The sequence below is a fragment of the Typopeltis vanoorti genome, chromosome 1, assembly GCF_054136105.1.
Source record: "Typopeltis vanoorti isolate ZY-2024b chromosome 1, IOZ_Tvanoo_1.0, whole genome shotgun sequence".
Taxonomy (NCBI): Eukaryota; Metazoa; Arthropoda; class Arachnida; order Uropygi; family Thelyphonidae; genus Typopeltis; species Typopeltis vanoorti.
This window is the reverse complement of record NC_143549.1, coordinates 76,525,105-76,548,629: the sequence shown is the minus strand read 5'-3', so window position 1 is coordinate 76,548,629 and position 23,525 is coordinate 76,525,105. Positions and strand designations below refer to the sequence as shown.

General features: G+C 38.2%; 1 protein-coding gene across 1 annotated transcript in view; it reads right to left on the bottom strand.

Annotated features, from left to right (window-relative positions):
* LOC150110106 (carbonic anhydrase 7-like) overlaps window positions 1-23,525 on the bottom strand; it is an 81,358-nt gene that overhangs the window by 32,927 nt on the left and 24,906 nt on the right. Inside the window, exon 3 of the mRNA XM_090391444.1 lies at window positions 9,180-9,338. Coding sequence (XP_090247570.1) covers window positions 9,180-9,338 — 159 coding nt within the window. The remainder of the gene's footprint in view (window positions 1-9,179; window positions 9,339-23,525) is intronic.

Sequence of the window (23,525 nt, the reverse complement as noted above, 5' to 3'; positions counted from 1 at the left end):
TGTTCCTCCTAGTGATACTATCACATACATTTCCAAGTCTGAAATCTCATGAAATGCCATCTCTTGAAATAAATTGCCAGGTCTCTCACTTTGGGATGATATTCATTTTTAAGCATCACATTTTCTTTAATTGAATTCAAAGCCTTAAAATCCAGTTCTTAAGAAATTTTCAACTTTGAGATTAGGAAGCAGTTAAAAGATACTATATCATCTTCAGTCCTCTAAAACAGTTTGAGATTTGATAGAAGGATTTTCTTCTGATCTTGTATTAGAATCTTTTTTTTTTGCCAATATATATACAACATTTCAAGTACTGTTAAAATCTGCAAGCAAGTGCCATATCCATTATAAGACTTGAACAAGTTTCTTCCGTTTTAACTGCCATGCTAACAAGATCACTTCTGATAGGTTGGACATTCTGAAATCTAGACTTCCACAAAAGCTCTGTTACCTGACACCAATATTCATTACTAAATACTATTTTAAGCAGTTTGCAAGTCATCAAATATGTTTTACTAAGCTTCAAAAATTAATGTACACACATGGTGTGGTGCACAAGCATCACTACTGACCACAAGTAGACAAATACAATGCAAAATCTGACTGAATTGCTGGTAGTAATGAGTGAGGAATGTAAAGATAATTTAGTATATTATACAACTATAATGGAAAATCCTATTTATTGCACAGTATCATAAAATGCTTTAAATTTATTTACCATCTGCAATCTCACCACCCTCTTAGACGATGCAGTCAATGCAAAAAACCTGCTTCTCACTTTGCTAGAACACTTCCAGGGATAGTCCATCTTCTTTGTTTGTCCCATTGAATAATTGAACACCAGTATTCACCTGGCAAAAACAACTTTATATATCTCAGTCATATCACATCTCATTTGTCATTCTCTGCTGATTACATGCCTTCAACTTATCCTCGCAGCTGATATCATTTTTGATACATGCAAGCAAGTGCCATATAATGATATGGCACATGCACATTGCCTCCGTAGCACAATTGGAAAAGGCCCGAGTTCGATTCTCATCATGACAAGAGATATCTTTATATGAATTTTTTTCAAATGAAGGTGAGTTAGCCAATCTCCTATAGAGGTAACAATGTTTTTCTCCCAGAAATTCAGGTTTTTCATACTGCATACAGACAAATCAGCCTTGAGAACATATGCAATTTACAGACAAAAAATACTGGTGGTGGTGGTGATTATGGTAGGCAGTAGATAGCATTGGTGTAGGTGATGATGGTAGTAGCTGTTTGCTACTACCATCATCACCTGTAGTTGGTGGATTAAGCGATGGAGACTGAGAGTTGTAGAGTATTTGTCCTCCCTCGGACTCTTTGGAGACGTCATGTAACAATAATAATATTAATACTTCCTCAAAAGATTCGTCGCCACCCATTTCCAAGAGGCCAGATCCATGCTCAGTAGTTGACATGCTATCTAATGAGGATCTTATAAAAGAGGGCCACCACAATCTTATCTCTGCTAGTCATCCTTTATTGCTATTGCAGCAAGTTGTCTTCACTGCCTTTGCAATATGGTCTGCTAACTTCAACTCTCTACCCACCATTACCCTGATAGTCCATTAACTCCTTCACTTCCTCCAGTATAGTGTGACTAGTAAAACATACAGCTATTCATTTGTGAATACCTAAGTTCAAAATCTTACATTTAGCAATATTAAGCTGATATTCATATTCATATCCTCCTGAAGAACCCACTATAACATGAAAGTTAAATTATAATGGTCCAAATACCAAGTACTGTCAAATTCAATTGCAAACTTCCTTCTTGTTAATAATGCTCTCCTATACAACAACTCTATGACCTATCAGACAGCCAAGTAACAATCCAATCCACTAGATCTAATATTATTGCAGCTTAAACAGCAATGTATGGTAACCTTTTGTTTATTATTATTATTCTTATCAGATGTCCATGCAGTCCAAAGCACAATAATGGGAGGGTCTGCTATGACACACACACACACACACACACACACACACACACACACACACACACACACACACACACACACACACAGAGTTCATCAAACTTGTCTTAAATGGATTCAGTTTCTCCACACTCATCAATGCATTCCACTCTCCATGCAAAAAACCTACTCCTCACCCCCATACTCACACTTTCCTTAGACAGCTTTTGGTTGGCCTATTGTCCCCCTCTGTCTCTCCCATTGTATGAAAAACCTGATCCACATTGATTTGATAATAAATAAATCCTTACCAGATTATATGTCTCAATCACATTCCTCTTCTCCTCCTCCTCCTATACACTGGATGCTGCAAATTACATTCCTTCAATTTATCTTCATATTCAATATTGACAAAAGAGACCAAAACCACCTTAGTCAATCATCTCTGGACCTTATTATTCATGACACCTCTAAGGAGTCCGAAGACTCATCACGGGGAGGACACCTATTGTACAACTCTCCATCTCCACCACTACACTGAACCTCTACTACCAATCATCTACATCAGTGACATCTACTGCCCATCACCACAGCTAGTATTTTTTTTTGTCTGTAAATTGTGTGTGTTCTGAAGGGCCAATTTGTCTGTATGCGGGATGAAAAACCCAAGTTTCCAGGAGAAAAAAAACCTGCTACCTCTGGATGAAATCGGCTAACTCACCTTCGATTGAAAAAGTCCATATAAAGATTCTTCCCTTCACCTCCAGTATCTCCTCATCCTTTTGAAAGCCAGTTGACCAAATCTGGCACAATAATCCATATGTACCCTGATCAAAGCTTTGTATAATGGAACCATAACATCCTTACTGCTACACATCAGTGTCTACATCATTACTATAACCCTATGCTGTCCGTACAATTTTAAAAATTGTGTTCCCAAAATTTCAGATTCTTATCTACCATCACCACAGATGTCTCATCTCTAAGATCTCCCTCACCACTGCATAATCTACATTCCATCTATGCTTAGTGAATTTTAAAACTTTACATTTTGCAACAATAATGCCACTCATTTGTCCATTCAGCCAGTCTATTCAAGTCATCTTGCAAAGCTACAACATCTGTGCTACTCCTCATAGTACTTCCCAAATTTGCATCATTTGCAGACAACCACATACCACCATTCAAACCTTTTCCAATATCATTACCATACAAAATAAAAAGCAATCGTCAAAAGCAGATCCTTGGGTTACACGACTAGTGACTTTCCGGGAGAAAACTTTCCTGCCTCACACCCCTGGTATACAACTTGCTAATATCTATTAGACAAGCAATCTCCAATCAAGTGCACTAATCTGCTATCGAACCAAATCCTTTCCAATTTAATTACCAGCTTGTCATGTAACAATTTATCAAAGGTCTTTGCAAAATCTATACTACTGTGTATGCGTCTCCCATGGTCAATATATAGTATTTGTCACCTTGTTATAATAGACTACTAAATCACAACCTTCCTTCAGCAAATGCATACTGTCCATCAAGTAGAATGCTATTGTTATCAACCTAATTCTGAATCTTGATCCTGAATTATCTCAATGGCACTTTAATAAAACTCCAAACTCACAGATCAGCCTATAATTCAAAGCCTTAGCTTTATTATATAACTCCCTCTACCTTTATTATATAGCTCCCTCATGAAGGGGAAAAATTTTGTTCTCCTCCGGAACACAACCAATCTAAGATTCATGTTTAAAAAAAAGTATGGCAGTGCTGTTGTTGTTAACTCTCTGGAACATTCCCTCAAAACATGCAGTGATATATCATCAAGCCCTATGGTTTTATTCATATGAAGTTTACTCAGTTCCTCGCACATCTACTGTTGTTTCCTCACCATTGAACCCCCCCCCTCAACTTCCCAGTGAACTCAAGTTCTGTATGATGTCACTTTCATGAGGGTGAAATACTTTTATGCCAGTTTTCCATCTTATACCATCATATACTTAAAGTATTCCATTCTTGTGTTACAATCACAAGGATGGAATACTTCAATTAACTGCTCATTAAACACCTCTACTACATCCTCCTCAGTGTTTATCATTCTCCCATTATCACTGACCAGCATCATCCTCTCATAATCATTCTTACTTCTGCTGGCCACATATTTTAAAAACTCCCTATCTAGGATTTCTTTTAGCATCATTTGCTAACTGCTGCTCATACTGCACTTTTGTTGCCCTTACTAAATGAGGAACCTTCCTTACTTGCTCTGTGTACTCCTCATATAACTGATTATCTTCACTCATCTTGTGCCACCTCCAGAATGCCTTTTTTCTTCCAGATTGCATGCTTCACCTCTTCAGTCATCCGTTTTAACCTATCTTATTTAAACTCTTGACCTTTGGAATATACTCAGTCACGGCCTCTGCCAGATACTTCCTAAATAGAGACTAAGTAGCACTGATTTCCTTCCTATTCAATTCCTCATTCCATGATATTGCTGCAAGCTGAAACATGAAGCTGCCTCCTGATTATATATTTCCACATATAATCCTTTCTCAAGTCCTGATAGGGTGACCATCACCCAAGTGATCACTTCATGGTCATTTTCACCAACTGGAGATGATGTGACACTTCATTTACAACAATATCTTCTGATGATATAATCAAATGCAATACCTTCGATTCATGTGTGGCCTCTGTTATGTACTGCTTAACCCGCCGTTAGTAAAGTGGTGGTGTCAGTTATTTCTTTCTATATCTTTGGGGTCTGTGACACCCCACCTTACTAACACCGGGTTAAGGTAATTATCCCTTAACAACTGAAGAAACTTTCTCTTTGGTTCCTAATGCTGTCTCTTTATTCCAGTCTATATTACCATAATTGAAATCATCCATAATGATCACCCTTTTCTTATTAGTCAGACCAATTTGTCTAAACATTTCCTTCTCACTGCCTTCTACATTACTAGGTCTATAGCAACACCTTACCAAACATTTCATCCTGCCCACCTTCACTTCACACCATAGCTTCAAAACCACTATCAGTATTTGCTCGTTGCATCCCCACCCTAGATGGGCACAACTCCTCTCCAATCATCAAAAACACTGCTCCCTTTTTGCCTTGTCTGTCTTGACAAAACAGTACATATCCTTCCATCTGTATTCATCCTCATTCAACTATGAGGATGAGTCCTCATTCAATCCTGATTCATCCTCATTCAATGTCATCCTCATTCAACTATGTCTCACTTATACCAACAATTTTGGGGCAGATGAACTCTATTAAGCTACAATTTCATTCCCCTTATTTTAAAGACTTCTAGCAGTTTTAAACATACACACTAGCTCACTTTTGTTTCTATAACAAGTCTCACTGACCCCACTTCTTGGATATGACTACTCCACCCCCATCCATTCCTATCTATCATCACTGATATTACACCCCCTCCCAAGGATGTGTGGGTGACTATCTTAATCCTTTCTTGCACACTCACACATCTACTCCTGAAACCATCTACACTTTTCACACAGTGTCTCCCTGTCCACTCTGACCTCCCCTGTTTCCTTATCCACTCTGTGTTCCTTCTCTCTCATTCTCTTTACTTGTGCCACTCACCTCTTCATTCACACTCACCTACATTACTCTCCTCCTCAGTTCCATGAAAATTCGTCAAAGAAACAGTTAATCGAAAGACAATTCATTGAAAATGCAATTCATCGAAAAAACAATTCACCAAAAATTAGGTTTAATTTTTGGTGGATCTAAAATTTCATTAAATTGATCCAGCCAAAGCGAAATTGCTAATATCATTTCAAAACTTTTTTTCAAAAATGTTATGATAAAAATGATCCATTTAAAACAAAAACTGAACCGTGCAGACAGCTTCTTGCAGTCTGCACAACTGACTTTTTGTAACAGAATTAGTAGAAGTTGTCGGTACGTCTTGTACCAAGAACTTCTACTAATTCCACTAAATCAGAGAGTTATTGTAATACATAATTTGGACACATTATTTCTTTGTTGCCCCAAATATAGCTGAACCGAAAACTGGAACAGTTCGACATTTCTTGTAAAAGTTTCAAATAGCGAACCTGAGTAAAATTCATCCCATAATAATTGCTGTGTTGAAGTTGCATATTACTACTAGTAACAATAATAATATGGAGCCTGCATAGGCTGGGCTTTTCCTCCCCAAAACAGGCATGAAACAAACAAGATAGACAATAAGAAACCATATTGTTCTATAATTATTCCCTATTAAAGTAGCATTGCTATCTCATTCTGCAAGGTTCAGTTTTTGTTCTAAATGGATCACTTTTATCATAACATTTTCAAAGTTAAATTTTCGGAGAATTGTTTTTTCTATGAATTGCATTTTCGACAATTTGTCGTTCAATGAATTGTTCATTTGATTAATTGTTTTTCGATGAACTCTCCAGATACCCTCCTGCTCTTCCACACCACCTCTAGCTTCCTCAGATCTTACATTCACTTCAGTCATTTTCTTTTGCAGCAAATTTCTCTGACTGACTCGCATCAAATCTATTCAAATTAGCCCATCCCTTTTATACAGCTCAATCCACCTCTACTAGCATATCATTCATAATCTTTGCTCTTCTTCTCAGCTCATCATTATCATACCTGGGCAACATTCTGACTACCTTATCTACCACACTATTTTCTTTCACTCCCCCTTAACAGCCTCATGACATCCCTCCTTACATTCTTCTTGTTACCAATCAAATCATTCATGCCAACTACCACTATCAACTCTTTTGCTTGCATACTCCTCTTATACATTGCTTCAACCACCTGCTCATTCTACCTCCTAGAAAACAGATCTTGTGCACCTTTTCTGACCCTTTTTCACTCACCATCAAGTGGTTGAGAATGTACTGTCAGTGAATAACTTTCACAAGTATTATAATTACACTGACCTGCAGAGATAAGAGGGTTATCATTCCGTTGTATAAGTCTCTGATCAGACCACACTTGGACTATTGTTCTCAGATTTGGTCCCCAGGATTTGAAGGGGATAAATTAACTGTGGAAAGGATACAAAGACGGATGACAAAGATGGTTTCAGGACTGTACAAGGATAGTTATGAGGATCGGCTGAGAGAATGTTGACTGCAGAGTTTGGTGGATAGAAGGAGGAGAGGTGATATGATTGAAACTTTTAAACTGTTGAGAGGTGGTTACAGGGTTGACACTGGGGAGTTCTTTCGCTTGGTTGATCAGCGGGAAGGAGTGATGACAAGAGGCCATCCCTGGAAGTTACGAAAAGAAACTGTGAGCAAAAGGGTAAGGAGTGGTTTCTTTGTGTGGAGGGTGGTTGAGCCGTGGAATGCATTGCCTGATGGAGTGGTGGGAGCAAGAACGGTCAGTGAGTTTAAAGAGTGGTATGAGAGACTTTGTGTTTCTCATGGGGAGACCTCCCCTCGATGAGTCTTGACAGACTTTATGTCTTAGGAAGGACCTCCCTCGATGAGTCTTTTGACTCCTTGGAAGCCTGAGTAATAATAATAAATAATAATAATAAAATAATTAGAAGTCTGTGAATAATGGTTAGTATGATCTTTCCATGATCAGTCTTAGGACTCTATGGATAAGCTGTTATCACTAACTGTTATCACCACAGTTAGTGATAACAGCAAAATATTTAATGTGCAAACTTTTGTTTGCTTATGCTGGAGTGATGGCACAAATAATCTTTATATGGACTTTTTCAACTGAAGGTGAGTCAGTAGATCTCATAGTAAGAAGAAGCATGGTTGTTTCTCCTGGAACCTCAGATGTTTCCTCCCACAAAACAGGCAAAAGTAGGCCAGGAGAAAACATGCAGTTAGCAAACAAAATGTTTTACTTGGTAGAAGAAAATATAGTGCAGACAATGGATTCCACATGTGTGTGTGTGTGTGTGTGTGTGTGTTACTACCGACACAACACCTTCATCTCTGTGTAGCTGTCGTATAATATAAAATTATATGATATGATATAATATTGTTATTATTATTATTATTCGGGCCTCCATGGAATCAAAAGACTCTTCATGGGAGGTCCTTCCTAAGAAACACAAAGTCTATCAAGACTCATTGAGGGAGGTCCCTCCTAGGAAACACAAGGTCTATCATACCACTCCTTAAACTTATTGACCGTTCTCGCTCTCACCACTCCATCAGGCAATGCATTCCATGATTCAACCACACTCCATGCAAAGAAACCACTCCTCACCCTCTTGCTCACAGATACCTTTCGTAACTTCTAGAGATGGCCTCTGGTCATCACTCCTTCCTGCTGTTCAACCAAGCAAAAGAACTCCCCAGTGTCAACCCTGTAACCACCTCTCAACAATTTAAAAGTCTCAATCATATCACCTCTCCTTCTATCCACCAAACTCTGCAGTCCACATTCACTCAGCCAATCCTCATAACTATCACTGTGCAGTCCTGAAACCATCTTTGTACCCTTTCCACAGTTAATTTATCCCCTTCAAATCCTGGGGATCAGATCTGAGAACAATAGTCTAACGTCGTCTGATCAGAGTCTTATACAATGGAATGATAGCCCTTTTATCTCTGCAGGTTAGTGTCCTTCTCATTATTGCAGCAATCCTCTGTTACCTTCACCACCTTTGCAATATGTCCCCTAAATTTCAGGTGTTCTATCAATCATCAACCCCCAGATCTCTTGTCTCTCCTACTTCCTCCAGTTTAAATCCTCCCATAGAGTATGCAACATCCCATCCACGTGTCTTACATTTTGCTGCATTAAACGGAAACACCCATTCATTTGCCCATCTATCTAACCTATTCAAATCCTCTTGCAGGGCTACCACATCTGCACTATTACTAATAACTCCCTCCCAGCTTCACATCATCCACAAACAACTGAACATCCCCTTGCAATCAACGGACAATGTCATTGATATAAAGGTTAAACAATATAGGTTCCAGTACTGAGCCCTGTGGAACCCCACTTGTAACCTTCTGCCTCCTTGAAACTACCCCACCATACACAATTCTCTGATACCTATCGGACAGCCAATCCTGAATCTAGTTGACCAATCTGAATATTTGCACTTGAAAACAAAATATTTTGATTATAAAAAAAGAAATAACAAAAAAAGTTAAGATTTAATTTTTGCATTTTATAGCCCTAGTCATAAAACAAGAGTAAGAATTTAGGGTCTGACATAAAAAACTTAAAACATTATATAATTTTTTTACCTGTATAGCCAGTATTTTCAAGTGTGAGATCACTAAGGACTTGGTCGTAATTATTAAACTGTATAGGCTCCAGCCTCTCTTTTCTTGAGTTAGTTAAGTCAATAGGTGACTGCATTTGACCATTACATGTTGGGCAGTTGGTTATCCAATAAGGAGGACCTGCAAGATAGATAATACATTCTTAAGAATATCATAAATTATGAACTAATATATGTGTAACTAATCATAACATAACAAAAACATACTATAAATAGGGGAGGAGAGAACTGTGTTTGAGGTTTTGATAAACTGCTGATAGTTACTTAATAGTATGCACTTTTTATGGTAATTCCATACAATTCAGTAAGTCATCCCACAGTAAATTAGTCAACACCACCAACAGTTACTCAACAAATGTGACTATCTCTGAAAACTGATCTGTCCAAAGACAGCTGCACTTTTCAAAACATTGAAACCTTGTAGACGGTGTTTTTCTCCATTTTAACCAAGTGTCAGAGCTCTACAGAGCCAGAGAGTGTTATGTCAAATGCTACATTTCTTCATATTTTCCATAACATTATCCTCAGAGATCTTCTACATGTTCATGTTCTTTCTCTCCATCAGTTCTGAAAAGAGCTTTTAAGAGGTAGGAATCCAGGAAAATTGTTTGGATGATCAGTACCTCACTAATTGGCAGCTAGTTTCAGCTAAGACACACATGTTAATGTGCCTATCTTTTCAGTAAATCTTAAGGAATCTTCAATGGTACTGTTGGTGCCTTTAAAGAATAACCTGCTGAACTACCATCAAGGCAAGAGTTTATTGGTATGGTACATTCATTCAGGAATAATAAATCCCTGAGTAAGAGATAAAGTTCCTGCAGCATTCTTGAATGCAGGAGAAAAGAAACTTGAAGACAAAATATATAAATTTATTTTAAACATCAGAAGAAAGAGCAATGCCCAAGAGAATGGAGAAAGAATCTAATATGCCTAATACTTTTCTACTTTTTGTTACTTTAATTTCAAAAACCACATTAAAACTATATATAGACAGGATAATAGGTGTTTACCAACAGAGGTTTCAGAAAAGGCAAACCAATTGATAAGATAGGTACTGTTAAAAATAATTTTTGGGATTTGATATAAATATTCATAAGAAAATATGCATATGATAATATTAACAAAGAAAATACACAACATTGTTATACACTACCAAATAAGCTAATAAGACTTACAAGATTAGCAATATAAAATTCAGAAGCACCATTAAAATACAATGGGATTTAATTTACTTTTTTTAACTTATCTCTGGAATATATTATTTGAATCCAGTAGTTATTAAAGGCATTTTAATAAATAAATCAGCACAGACTGTAGCTTATGCAGACACTAACATCATGCTGAGATGTTACAAACAGAAACACATTTGGAATCATATAAATTAGCACACAAAAAAGGTTTAAAATTTAATCAATGAAAAATAAAATGAGAATAAATACCAGAAAGAATCAGTTAATTGATACAAGTTCAAAATTTTGAAACCCTGAAATTGAGTAAGTGGAACAGTGTAAATACGAGTATTTAGGAGTAATGAATACAAGCAACTGTTACCTGTGGATGCAAATCCTGGATATTTGCAATGCAGGTAGACGATTTGATTTCAGCTTTTGAAATGAAAATCCCTTTGTTCCAATAAAATAATGGTCTCTGGAGAATCAGATACAATTAAGAGTTATACCAATTCTATAAAGAGCATACACTCTGTAGCTTTTGGTTTTGACAATGCCCTTTGCATGGAAAGATCTCAGTTCAAATCTCATCTGTGATGAGAGGAATCTTTATCAGGGCTTTTCAATTAAATGTGAGTTAGCTGGTTTTATACAGAAAGTTTTTTCTCCCTCAAAACCCAACAAATTCATTTCCTTTACTTCTGGGTGCCATTTCATCATCACATTCTGTATTATTATAATTAAAATCGCCCATAACAATCATTCTTTGCCTATTTAATACATTTCATTGTCACTGCCTTCTACATTACCTAGTCTATAGCAACATTCCAATAAAGTTTGGATGTTACTATAGACTAGAATAGAATACCATGCATGGGTAGCTCCTTCTCTATTATCACCGGCACTTCACTTACCTTTTAGCCTTTCCTATCTTCATGAAAAACATTCTCCCATCTCTATTCCTCTCAAGATGTCATCCTCGTTGAACCATGTCTCACTTATTCCAATAATTTTTGACTGAACACTGTCAATGCAACAATTTTGTCCCCCTTATTTCTGATGGTTCTAGCATTTGTATACAAACATAACAGTTCATTTAAGGATCTACAGCAAATTTCACTGATGTTACTTCTTGAATGTAACTCCTTCCTGCCTCCCCCTAGCCATTCCTCTCTTCTTCATTACCCATTCCAGAACACTCCCCACCACCACACACACACACGTTCCAGACTTTCATTCCTCTCTTATGTGATGTTTACTCACATACTCGCTGTGGACGTACCTAAGAAGAGCTCCTGATTCAGATAAGTTATTCTAGGAATAATTAATTATATATGCGTAATTGTTTGAGTAAGAGAAGCTGTAAACGTTGTGCACTACCGGTATTATTAGTGAAGGGGATTTTTCTTGCCTAAACTTAATTACAAAATCGTTATTATTAGACCTAGTAACCTGCAGGGAAAAAAAAAAAAATGGTGGCGGCATCGTCATTCCATGATTTTAATTTAGATTTCAGCCGTTTCGTTAAGTGTGAGGTCTGTTATATGTATTCCTTCGATTACATAAATGATTTGTGGATGTTTAGCACAGATGGAAGAAGGGTGTGTGCGAAGTGTGACCTGAATGAGGAACTGATGAATGCAAATATGAAATAGATGACAGAAAGTGTTAGTAACAATTGTGTCGCGAGTGCACGTTTGAAAAAGTAGGATGGTGAGAAAGAGAGGCGAAAAAATGTTAAAAAATCAGGAAAAAAGAAAAAGAGCGATTTGAAAACCGTAACGGATATTAAAAGGGACGAAGGTGAGGCAAGAGTGGTGGAAAGAAACAAAATTGAGAAAACGAATGAAAGTAGAAATGGCGTGACGCAGAAATCGCAAGCGAAAAAAATCAAAAGAATAAGTGATAGCGAAAAAAGAATGAATGATGGCGAAAGTTGGACGCATGTTGGACTGAAAGTATGGAAACAAAGAAAGATAAATGAGGGTGAAAGTGAGAAGAATGATAGTGAAAGTTGGACGTATGTTGGACCGAAAGTACGGAAACAAAGAAGGATGAATGAGAGGGAAAGTGAGAAGAGGGGGTCGAAAGTTAGAAAGACTTAATGATAGAGAGAGAGAATCTGTCGCGAGATTCGGAAAGTGAATTGGATTGGATGAGTCAAGAAATGAAATGGATGCGGAATGAAATTAAGAGAATTCAGGTCAAAACTATTAAAATAAATCATGATGGCATGAAAGAGTTAACGAAAGATGAGCGAGTGGCGTTGTATGGCAACTGAATTATTAAAGGTGTGCTAGAGGATAAAATGCACAAGGTATGTTTTCTAGGCTGTAAAATGAGTAGAGAGATTGAGGCATTGGATATGAGGCAGGAGCGAGCAAATGAGTTAATTGTATTAATTGGTACAAATGATTTCAGAGAGAACAAAGAGCATGTCAGAATGAATGTCAGGAGGCTACTTGGAAAGATAAAAGAGAATAGTGTGACAGGAAGGGTAGTCAGTGTGTTGCATAGGCATGATTGTGGTGAAATGAGGCGGAGAGCAAGGATTATGAATGATATTCTGGCTGAAATGTGTGAGGAGATGGGAGTACAGTTTGTTAATGTGTGGAATGAGTTTCAGGGACGAAGTGAGCTGTATGGGAGCGATGGACTGCATTTGAGTGGTTATGGTGTGAGTCGTTTGGAGAGACTGCTGCTGGAAGGTAGAGAAGTGAATAGAGAGAATGAATCAGATCGAGAGGAGGAGTGATGTGGAAGAGCAGGAGAGTAAGACAGGAGAGATTGAAGAAGTGGAAATGAGTGGTATGAGTATAGAAAATGAGAGAATGGGTGTGCAAGAGGAGCAGGGAAACGGGGAGGCTCAGGGTGGACAGGGGTGCACAGCGTGAGAAAGGTGAATGCTCCAAGAGGAGGTGAGAGCATGTGTAGGCAGGAAAGAAAAGGGATGACCAGGGATCAAAAGGAAACAGATGAAATTGAAAAGGGTTCTAAAATGAAGAAGCAGAAAGGGAAATGGCCCCAGTCCAGCATGGAGAGATCACATCGAGTGAGTAGTATCAGTGGAACTAGCTGTATATCCAGAAATGAGCTGTTGTGTTTGTATACCAATGCTAGAAGTATAAGAAACAAGGCAGATGAAATGGTTGCACTAATTGCGTCTGTTCACTCAAAGATTGTCGGAATAAGTGAGACATGGTTAGATGAGGACGACTCTATTCCCTGACAGGAATAGAGATGGAAGGGTATGATATGTTCCGTGAGGATAGAAGGGGGTAAAAAGGGAGATGGAGTGCTATTGATGATAGAGAAAGAGTTATGTCCATACAAGGTAGAGTTGCAAGAGGGAAATGGGGCCAGTGGTTTTGAGGCAGTATGGTGTGAGATAGAGGTGAATAGAATCAAATACTTGGTGGGATGTTGTTATAGACCTGGTAATGTGGATGGTGGTGATAGTGAAATGTATAGTCAATTAGCCAAATAAATAAGAAAAGGGTGATCATTATGGGTGATTTTAATTATGGCAATATAGACTGGAATGAAGAGATAGCAACTGAAAGTAAAGAAAATGAGTTTCTTGAGTTTTTGAGGGATAACTACCTCAGACAGTATGTAACAGAGGGCACAGGAGGATTAAGGGTCTTGGATTTGATCATCTCACCAGAGGATGTAATTATAAATGAGGTGTCAAATCATCCACCAATTGGTGAAAGTGACCATGAGGTGATTACCTGGGTGGTTGCCAGCAGTGCAAGGATCCCTGTGAGAAAAGGATATATGTGGAACTACAAGGGGGTGTGATTATGAAGAGCTCAGGAGACAGCTTGCGAGTGTAGCATGGAATGAGGAGTTAGCTGTGAAAGAGATCAATGCAGCTTGGGGGATTTTCAAAAACCACCTAGTAGATTCAATGTCTAAATGTATTCCAAGGGTGAGAAGGTTAAATAAGGTAGGTGTGAGATGGATGAATAAAGAGATTAAGCATGTGATACACAGAAAAAGGGCATTGTGGAGGCAGCATAAGAGAAGTGGAAGTAACCAATTTCATGAGGTCTACAAACACCAGGCAAGGAGGGTGACTTGGTTGGCGAGAGTAGCTAAAGAGAGGTATGAACAGCAGTTAGCTAATGAAGCCAAAAAGAATCCTAGGGAGTTCTTTTGATATGTAGCCAGCAAAAGAAAGGATGATTATGGAAGGATGACATTGATTGGAGGAAATGGTATAAAGACAGTTGTTGCAGAATGTGTGGTGGAGATACTTAATGAGCAGTTCATAAAGATCTTACAATCTCTCCATGTGACTTCATGGAGAGATTGACGGCAGTTGATGATGGGGAGGAGAGACTGACTGTAAGTGAGCAAGAAGTATTTGGGGAGTTGAGTAAACTAGATGTAAATAAGGCTGTGGGACTTGATAATATATCACCGCGTATTCTGAAGGAATATGCCAGAGAGTCGACACCTGCCCTGACATATTTTTTTAATACGAGTCTTGCATTTGGAGGTGATCGAACTCAAGCATCAAACTATAGGCCTATCTCTGTGTCAGGTGTTGTGGTTAAGTTGTTGGAGAAGCTTGTGAGAACTAGGATCCAGAGTTGGGTTGACAACAATGGTATAATCTTTGATGGACAGCATGGATTTGCTAAAGGGAGGTCATGTTTTAGTAATCTACTTATTTATTACAATAAAGTGACTGCTTCCTTGGACAGAGGAGAAGGATACACAGTAATATACTTGGATTTCGCAAAGGCTTTTGATAGAGTACCTCATGATAAGTTGATAGTCAAACTGGAGCAGATGGGGTTGGATATTATATTAGTGCATTGGATTGGAGACTGGCTATCTGATAGGTATCAACAAGTTGTGTATGGGGGTGCGATATCCAGGAAAAGGAAAGTCACTAGTGGAGTGCCTCAGGGATCTGTTTTAGGGCCATTACTATTTAATTTGTATATTAATGATATTGGCGAAGATTTGGATGGAGATATTCAGTTGTTTGCAGATGATGCAAAGTTGGGAAGAACCATAAAGAGTAGTGAAGATGTTGTGGCCTTGCAAGAAGACTTGAATAAATCGAGTGATTGGGCAAGCAAATGGGGATATGAGTTCAATGTTGCAAAATGTAAGGATTTAAAAGGAAAACAAAGATGGGATGCAGAATTTTTGCTTGGTGAGAATATATTGTTGAATATAAGAGATCTGGGGGTGATAGTGGATAAGGATCTAAAATTTAGGGGATACATCGCCAAAATTGTGAAGCCACATTCCCAAATTGGGAATCGCCATCATTCCCAGAAATCTTTGTGAATACAAAGACTTCTGGGAATGATGCAGAGGACACTGACGTGTAGAAGTAGGGAGATTCTTGTTCCATTGTATAAGGCTTTGATAAAAGGACCTCCCAAAAGAGCCTTGTTCCATTGTATAAGGCTTTGATTAGGCCACACATGGACTATTGTGCCCAGATTTGGTCACCGGGTTTTCAGAAGGATGAAGAGATGTTGGAAAGGGTCCAAAGGCAACTGACTAAGGTAGTTTCTGACCTCTGGAATGTTGAGTATGAGAAAAGATTGAGAAGATGTGATTTGCAGAGTCTGGTGGAGAGAAGGAAGAGGGGAGATATGATAGAGACCTACAAGATGGTAAGGGTTGTTATAAGATCAGTGGTGGAGAAGTTCTACAGAGAATAGTGGGAGATCAGGGGAGAACCAGAGGTCATCCCTGGAAACTGCATAAAGAGGATGTGAGTAGGGAGTGAGAGGCAAGTTTTTTTCGTACAGGGTTGTGAATGATTGGAATGCCTTGCCTGAGATTGTGGTGTCTGCAAGGAGTTTGAGTGTGTTTAAGACATGGTATGATGAGATGTGTGTGTGATAAAAGGACCTCCCAAAAGAGCCTTTGACTCCATGAGGTGTTGGGAAATAATAATAATACTCACTTCTTCCAGCATCAACCTTTCTCATGCTATGCCCCCCCCCCCACATCCAACTGACTCCTTCTATTTCCCTCTTTGTCTTGCACTCCTTTCATTATTCTTACTCATGTCAATTACTACTCCATTCATAAGAACTCCTTCAAGCCTTTCTTACTTACCTTTCTGCTCTCCCATATTGCTTCTTACTTTTTCAGTCTATTTTCTGCAGTCATTATTCTCCATTCTACCAGCAGCAGCCTCTCCAAATGTCTCATACCAAAAATCCTTCAGATGCAGTCCATCATTCTTACACAGTTCCATTTGGCTCTCAACCTCATCCCACACATTTAAAAACTTTACTCCTTTCTCTTTACACATTTTCACTAACACGCCATTCATGATCTTTGCTTTCCAACTAAACTCATCACTCTCATACCTAAACACACACACACACACACACACACACACACACACACACACACACACACACACACACACACACACACACACACACACACACACACTAACTACCTTTCCTACCACACTATTATCTTTTATTCTCCTCAACTCCCTGACAAACATTTTTATATTCTCCTTGTTCCTGACCAATTCATTTGTTCCTACTACCACTACTAACTCTTTTTGCTCACTTACTCCTCATATCCAACAGCTCAACCACTCTGCTCATTCTATCTACAGGAAAACAAAACTATGTGCATCCTCCAGGTTATAATTATTAATAAGTAAATTTACATCTTAAAAAATTTGCTTTATTAAAAATATTATTTAAAAATAATATTTTTAATATTTTGATATTATATATTAAATTTAATTTAAATTAAGGGGATAATAAATCCCACATTGTTTTAAAACCGAATAAGAAACTCAAAGATTGGAATCATTGAGTTTCATGCCGAATATAGTAAACTATAAAGTATCGGCGATTACTAGCACGAGCTAATGCAAGTAGTCCTAGTACTCTCAGCAAAGGTGGGTAAAGTTCTGATCGCTATTCTTGGTTATTATTTTCCATAATGTAAAAACACATTTCCTAGGAAATGTATGCTGTATAATACCAAGAATAGCGATCAGAACTTTACCCACCTTTGCTGCGAGTTGCCCGAGATTGTACTACGTACTAGGACTACTTGCATTAGCTCACGCTAGTAATCGCCGATACTTTATAGTTTACTATATTCGGCATGAAACTAAATGATTCCAATGATTCTCAACCTCATCCCACACATTTAAAAACTTTACTCCTTTCTCTTTACACATATTCACTAACATGCCATTCATGATCTTTGCTTTCCAACTAAACTCACCACTCTCATACCTAAACACACTGACTACCTTTCCTACCACACTATTATCTTTTATTCTCCTCAACTCCCTGACAAACATTTTTATATTCTCCTTGTTCCTGACCAATTCATTTGTTCAGGAACAAGTTTGAGTTTCTTATTCGGTTTTAAAACAATGTGGGATTTATTATCCCCTTAATTTAAATAATGTTTATATCGCCGAAATGAAGCCTATTGGCTCTTTATATTTAAGTATTAAATTTAATAAATTTAATTAAATTTAATAAAAATTTTAATGATATTTTTGCATGCAAGCATGCAATTATCTGTAGCGATACTGCTCAATGAACAGTGTCGGATTCACTTGTTATGTGCAGTGACAAGTGCAAACGAATATCAGCGACTCTAGCCAGAACTGACCGAACGTGATGATTCCGACACTGCGTTAGATCACAGTGCATTTGTTTTGAAATCTAAAGCGTTAATCGAACAATTCCAATTATTAACTATTCAATCAATATCGAAACATAAGTTGTAACATTTAACAGATTGTATTGCATTTATATAATGTTGTAAGAATTATTTTTATAAATAATAAACACAAACAAAATTTAATTTTTTCGTTTTTTCCTTAGGGTGCTGCAGTGTCACAGTGCTTATGTACAAGCTACCACTAGTATCCTCTCATTCACCAAACCTCTAATAGTCAAATCAGTATACAATGCTCTTGCAAGTTTGAGCAAACAAAGTTTGTATGTAAAGTATCTTCACAACTAGGCTTGAGGCTGTTGACTTCACATCAGTTGCCTCAGTACCTCATAATGTAAAGTGCACTTTCTTAGAAATGTATACTGCAATGCATTATGGAGAGGGTCATGACCCAGACCAGTTTCGACCTTCATACAGCTATCATTCATTCCAGTGTTCTTCACTCTTCCTTATATACCTATGATTCTCCTCATTTCTCTCCAGATTTTTTTTGTGTTCGAGGTTATATGGTGAGTGGTCGGTGTAATTTAGCACTCGTGTAAAATTGGTGATTTTTGGTGTTTTTTGTGTGTGTTTTTCCTTAGAAAATTGGTTTTACAGTATATTAGAACGATTTTCGTGTTTTTAGAGTATTTTGTATGTCTTTATAACATATTTTATTGGGGCTGTCGCCGCTAGAGGGATTCGTAGTGTGTAGTGTTCGTGAAACCTCCGGATAAGATAAGTATTATTTTCAGTTATTGTTGATAAATTTATTTAATATTGTGTAGTTTTGTTTGCCTTGTATCTCTTAGTGCATCTTTTTGTGTGTTTTTGGTGTGTTATAATTTATAATTTGATAAAATACGTTGCAAGTAAGTATGGCTCCAGTACGAAGGAAAGTGGTGGCCAGTAATGATGGTTCGCCATCTTTATCAAAGAACGGTAGTATAAAAGAGATGATTCAGTGTACTAGCTGTGAAATGTACGCTTTGCGGAGTGTGGTCGGAGTGTGGTTAGATGATAAAAAAAAGTGAATGTGTGTAGAAAATGTAGGGAGAATGAGAAATTGAAGAGTATTTCGGATCATGAGTGTGATATTTTTGTCAAACTTCAGAATGAAGAAAATAGGGATATGACAAGAAACGGCGAGGTTGTACCAGAGAATTGTGAGAGTGTGAATGTAGAAAGTGTGAATGATAGTATTAATGGTTTTACTGAGAATAAAAAAGATGAGATAGACACAATGAGTGAGATCGCGTTGTTGAATGGTGCGATACAAAGGGCAAAACAGCAGCTAGAGCGTATGAGCAAAAGTCGATTGAATGAACAAGCCAATAATAAAAAGTATGACAGGAAAAATAGACGTATGAGTGTGAACATGAACAAAATGAAGGATAGAGTGCTGTATGGAGACTCGTTAGTACAAGGTGTGATAGTAGAGGATTTGACAAAATCGTACCAACCTGGTGTGACCATAAAGGATGTAACTGAGTCTATTAGAGAGCAAAAGGAAAGGGTGAAAGAAATGATTGTTGTGGCAGGTACGAATGATTTGAAAGGAGACAAAATGGAAATGATAGAAGACCTGAATGAATTGTTTGAGGTAGCAAAAGAAAAGAGTGAGAGAGTTAGAATGATTAGTCTTTTCCCACGGTATGACAGTGAAATGTTTAAAAGGAGGGCCATAATTGCGAATGACTTTATGTGTGGGTTATGTATGACGGGTGGTGTGGAATTTGTGGACATGTGGAGTGAGTTTGATGGGCGAAAGGATCTATATAAGATGGATGGCTTGCATTTGAATGGTTACGGTGTAAGAAGACTTGAGAAAGTGTTGCTGAATGTGGTGGATGTGCAAATTCAGGGAATCTAGATTTATTAAGGGGGGGGGAGTAGATATACAGTCCTTAGGGAGGCAGTTGAATGTAAGAATGAATATAATATACCCAAGCAAATAAGGACAACAAATCAGAGTGGGATAGTTAATATAAGGCATCAAGGTAGGGTTGGGGCTAATGGGGGTCTTAAATTCATGTACACTAATGCTAGGAGTATTAGGAACAAGAAGGAAGAGTTTTTGGCCATGGTTGGCACTTCAGACCACAGGTTATTGGTATTAGTGAAACATGGCTGACTGTAGATGATATAGCTAGTGGGATTGAATGTGATGGGTATAGTGTGTTCAGGAATGACAGGGAGAATAAAATGGGAGGAGGAGTATTGTTGATGATAGCTGATGAGCTGCAGCCAAGGAGAATAGAAGTTGAATTGCAGGATAGAGAAAAGAGCACATTTGAGGCCATTTGGAGTGAGATTGTGGCTAGCAGAACTAAATATACATTTGGGTGCTGCTATAGACCAGGTGATGGAAAAGATGGTGGTGACAGTATGCACAAGCAAATAGAAGAAATGAGTAGAAGGAGGGTGATTATTATGGGAGATTTCAACTATGATCGCATTGATTGGAGTGAGGAGAGGACACACGAGAGGAAGGAATTGGATTTTATGCGGTTATTAAGGGATAACCATCTGCGACAGCATGTAATGGAAAATACTAGGGGGGTCAGAGAGTGCTTGACCTAGTAATTACATCTGAGGATTTGGCTGTAACAAATATGACCACATTGCCACCAATTGGTGAGAGTGATCATAGGGTCTTGACTTGGGAGGTGGCTAAAGGTGTAGAATTTTCAATTAAGACAGGGTACATGTGGAATTATCGGGCTGGAAAGTATAACAAGCTTAGGAGTTTGATTGGTTCAGTCCCATGGCATGTACAACTGCAAGGACTAGAAGTCGATAGTGCATGGGAGGTAGTTAAGAAGTGTTTGCATGAAGCAATGGCTGACTGTATACCTAGAGTCCGAATAATAAATCAACTAGGGGTTAAAGGGATGAATAACACCATTAAGCTTGAGCTGCAAAAAAAGAAACAACTATGGAGGGAATTTAAGGAGAAAGGTGACCGGAAGGCACACGAACGGTATAAAGTGCAGGCCAGAAGGGTAACGAGTGTGGTAAGAAAAGCAAAAAAGGATTACGAAAGAACATTGGCCATGCAGGCTAAAGAGAATCCTAAACAGTTTTTTAGATATGTAGCAAGTAAAAGGAAAAATGTACATGGCAGAATGATTTTAAAGAATGCTGATGGTAGGGAGGGAACTGAATCAGTTGATATAGTTGAGTTACTGAGTGAGCACTTTGCAAGAATATATCATCCAGGTGGTGACATTGCAGAAATGAATGAACCAGTAGATTATACGGGAATTGTGGTGAATGAAGTGGAGGTGAGTAGTCTATTGCATAACCTCAATGTCAATACATCTGTGGGATTGGATGGTATACCAGCTCGTGTAGTACGAGAAGCAGCTAAAGAACTGTCAGTACCCTTGACCATTTTGTTTAATTTTAGTCTCGGGTCTGGGTTAGTTCCGAGGGGGTGGAAAGAGGGGAAAATAGTTCCACTGCATAAAGGTGGTTCCAAGACTGCTGTTGTAAATTACCGACCGATTAGCATATCAGGAATCATTGTCAAGGTCTTAGAGAAATTAGTCAAGAAAAGAATACAGGATTGGATAGATGAAAATGGGATATTGTATGGAGGACAACATGGTTTTGTGAAGGGTAGATCATGCCTCAGTAACTTGCTCACGTTTTATAACACAGTGACGGCTGAACTGGATAAGGGTAATGGGTTTACAGTAATACTGCTGGACCTTGCCAAGGCTTTTGATAGGATACCACATAGAACCCTAATCAGTAAACTGGAGCAGATGGAGATAGATATAGGGTTGGTGAGATGGAGAGGAGGGTGGTTGAAGGAGAGATACCAGAGAGTGGTTTATTCAGGAGTGGAGTCTAAAAGACGGCTTGTGACTAGTGGAGTGCCACAGGGCTCTGTTCTTGGACCACTGCTTTTCAATTTGTTCATCAATGATATAGGAAAGGATTTGAGAGGAAGTGTTTACTTGTTTGCTGATGATGCAAAGTTGGATAGAGCAATTATGAGTGCACAGGTTGTCAAAATTTTACAGGATGATTTGAATAGTTTGGAGGACTGGGCTAGGAAAAATGGATGTCAGTTTAATGTGCCAAAGTGTAAGGTTATGCACTTTGGGGTGAAAAGAATAGCAGCAGTATATCGCATTGGTGGAACTGTACTCCAGGAGATTGATGAGGCCAGGGATTTGGGAGTGTTGGTGGATAGGGAATTGAAGTTTAGGGGGCACATTGCGAAAGTGACTAAAACAGCTCACCAAATCACTTGGCTTCTGAAAAATACTTTAACATGCAGAGACAAGCAAGTTGTTGTTCCTCTGTATCGATCCTTGATAAGACCCCATCTGGACTACTGTGCCCAGTTATGGGCACCAGGGTTTCTTCGTGATGGGGAGGAAGTGGAGAGGATCCAGAGACGAGTGACCAAGATGATAGCAGGTCTGTGGAATGAACCTTATGAGAATAGGTTGAAGATTTGTGGGTTGCAGAAATTGGTCGATAGGCGAAGGAGGGGTGATATGATTAAGACATTCAAATTACTGAAGGGTTTCTATAAGATTGATCCAGAAGATATTTTTGAAAATATGACTGGTGGTGGGAGGACTAGGGGCCATGAATGGAAGCTGGGCAAGAGTGTAGTTGACAAGAGTGTTAGAGCTAGGTTTTTTACTTGGAGAGTAGTGAATAAGTGGAATAAGCTTCCAGAGTCTGTTGTGGGTACTACGACCGTGAATGAGTTCAAGGCAAGGTATGATAGATACTGTGTGAATGTCGAATAGTTGTTCTTGATATGATGTTAGGGCCTCCCTTGATGAGTCTGTCAACTCCTTGGAGTTGCCCGGAACAATAATAATAATAATAATTTGCTTATCTCTTGCCTTGTCTTCACCAACTCTGCTTTCAAATCTTGCAACACTTTTTTTGCTATAATTTTCTCTCACTGTCTTACCATCAGTTACACGTGCTTTCTTTGCCATTAGCCCTGCTCATTACCTTACCCTCAACAAAATTTTGTTTTCACCATCAGTCTCTCAAACTTTCTTTTCCATCATATTTACATACTTTCTTAACATTTGCACACACTCTTTCTTGCCATCCATCTTGTTTACTACACCATGTTCCATACTCTGATTCAAACAAGCCTGATGGCAAATCAGTATACCAATTATTGCATATCTACACTTGCTCATCTCTCTCTTATTCAACCTCTCCACATAAACATTTGCATCTCCTCCACACACACATATTACATTCGTGGCACTGCATGATTCTCAAAAAAATCCATGCCATTCACTTTATTTTTCTTTCATGCAAACCTATGTGATGGTCTCCCTCTCACCATCATTTTGTTCCAGTGTGATGAACAAGAAACAGAGAATTTAAAATAATACAGTATAAAAATTTTAACCAAACACCACAAACCAATTACAACCATCACATTG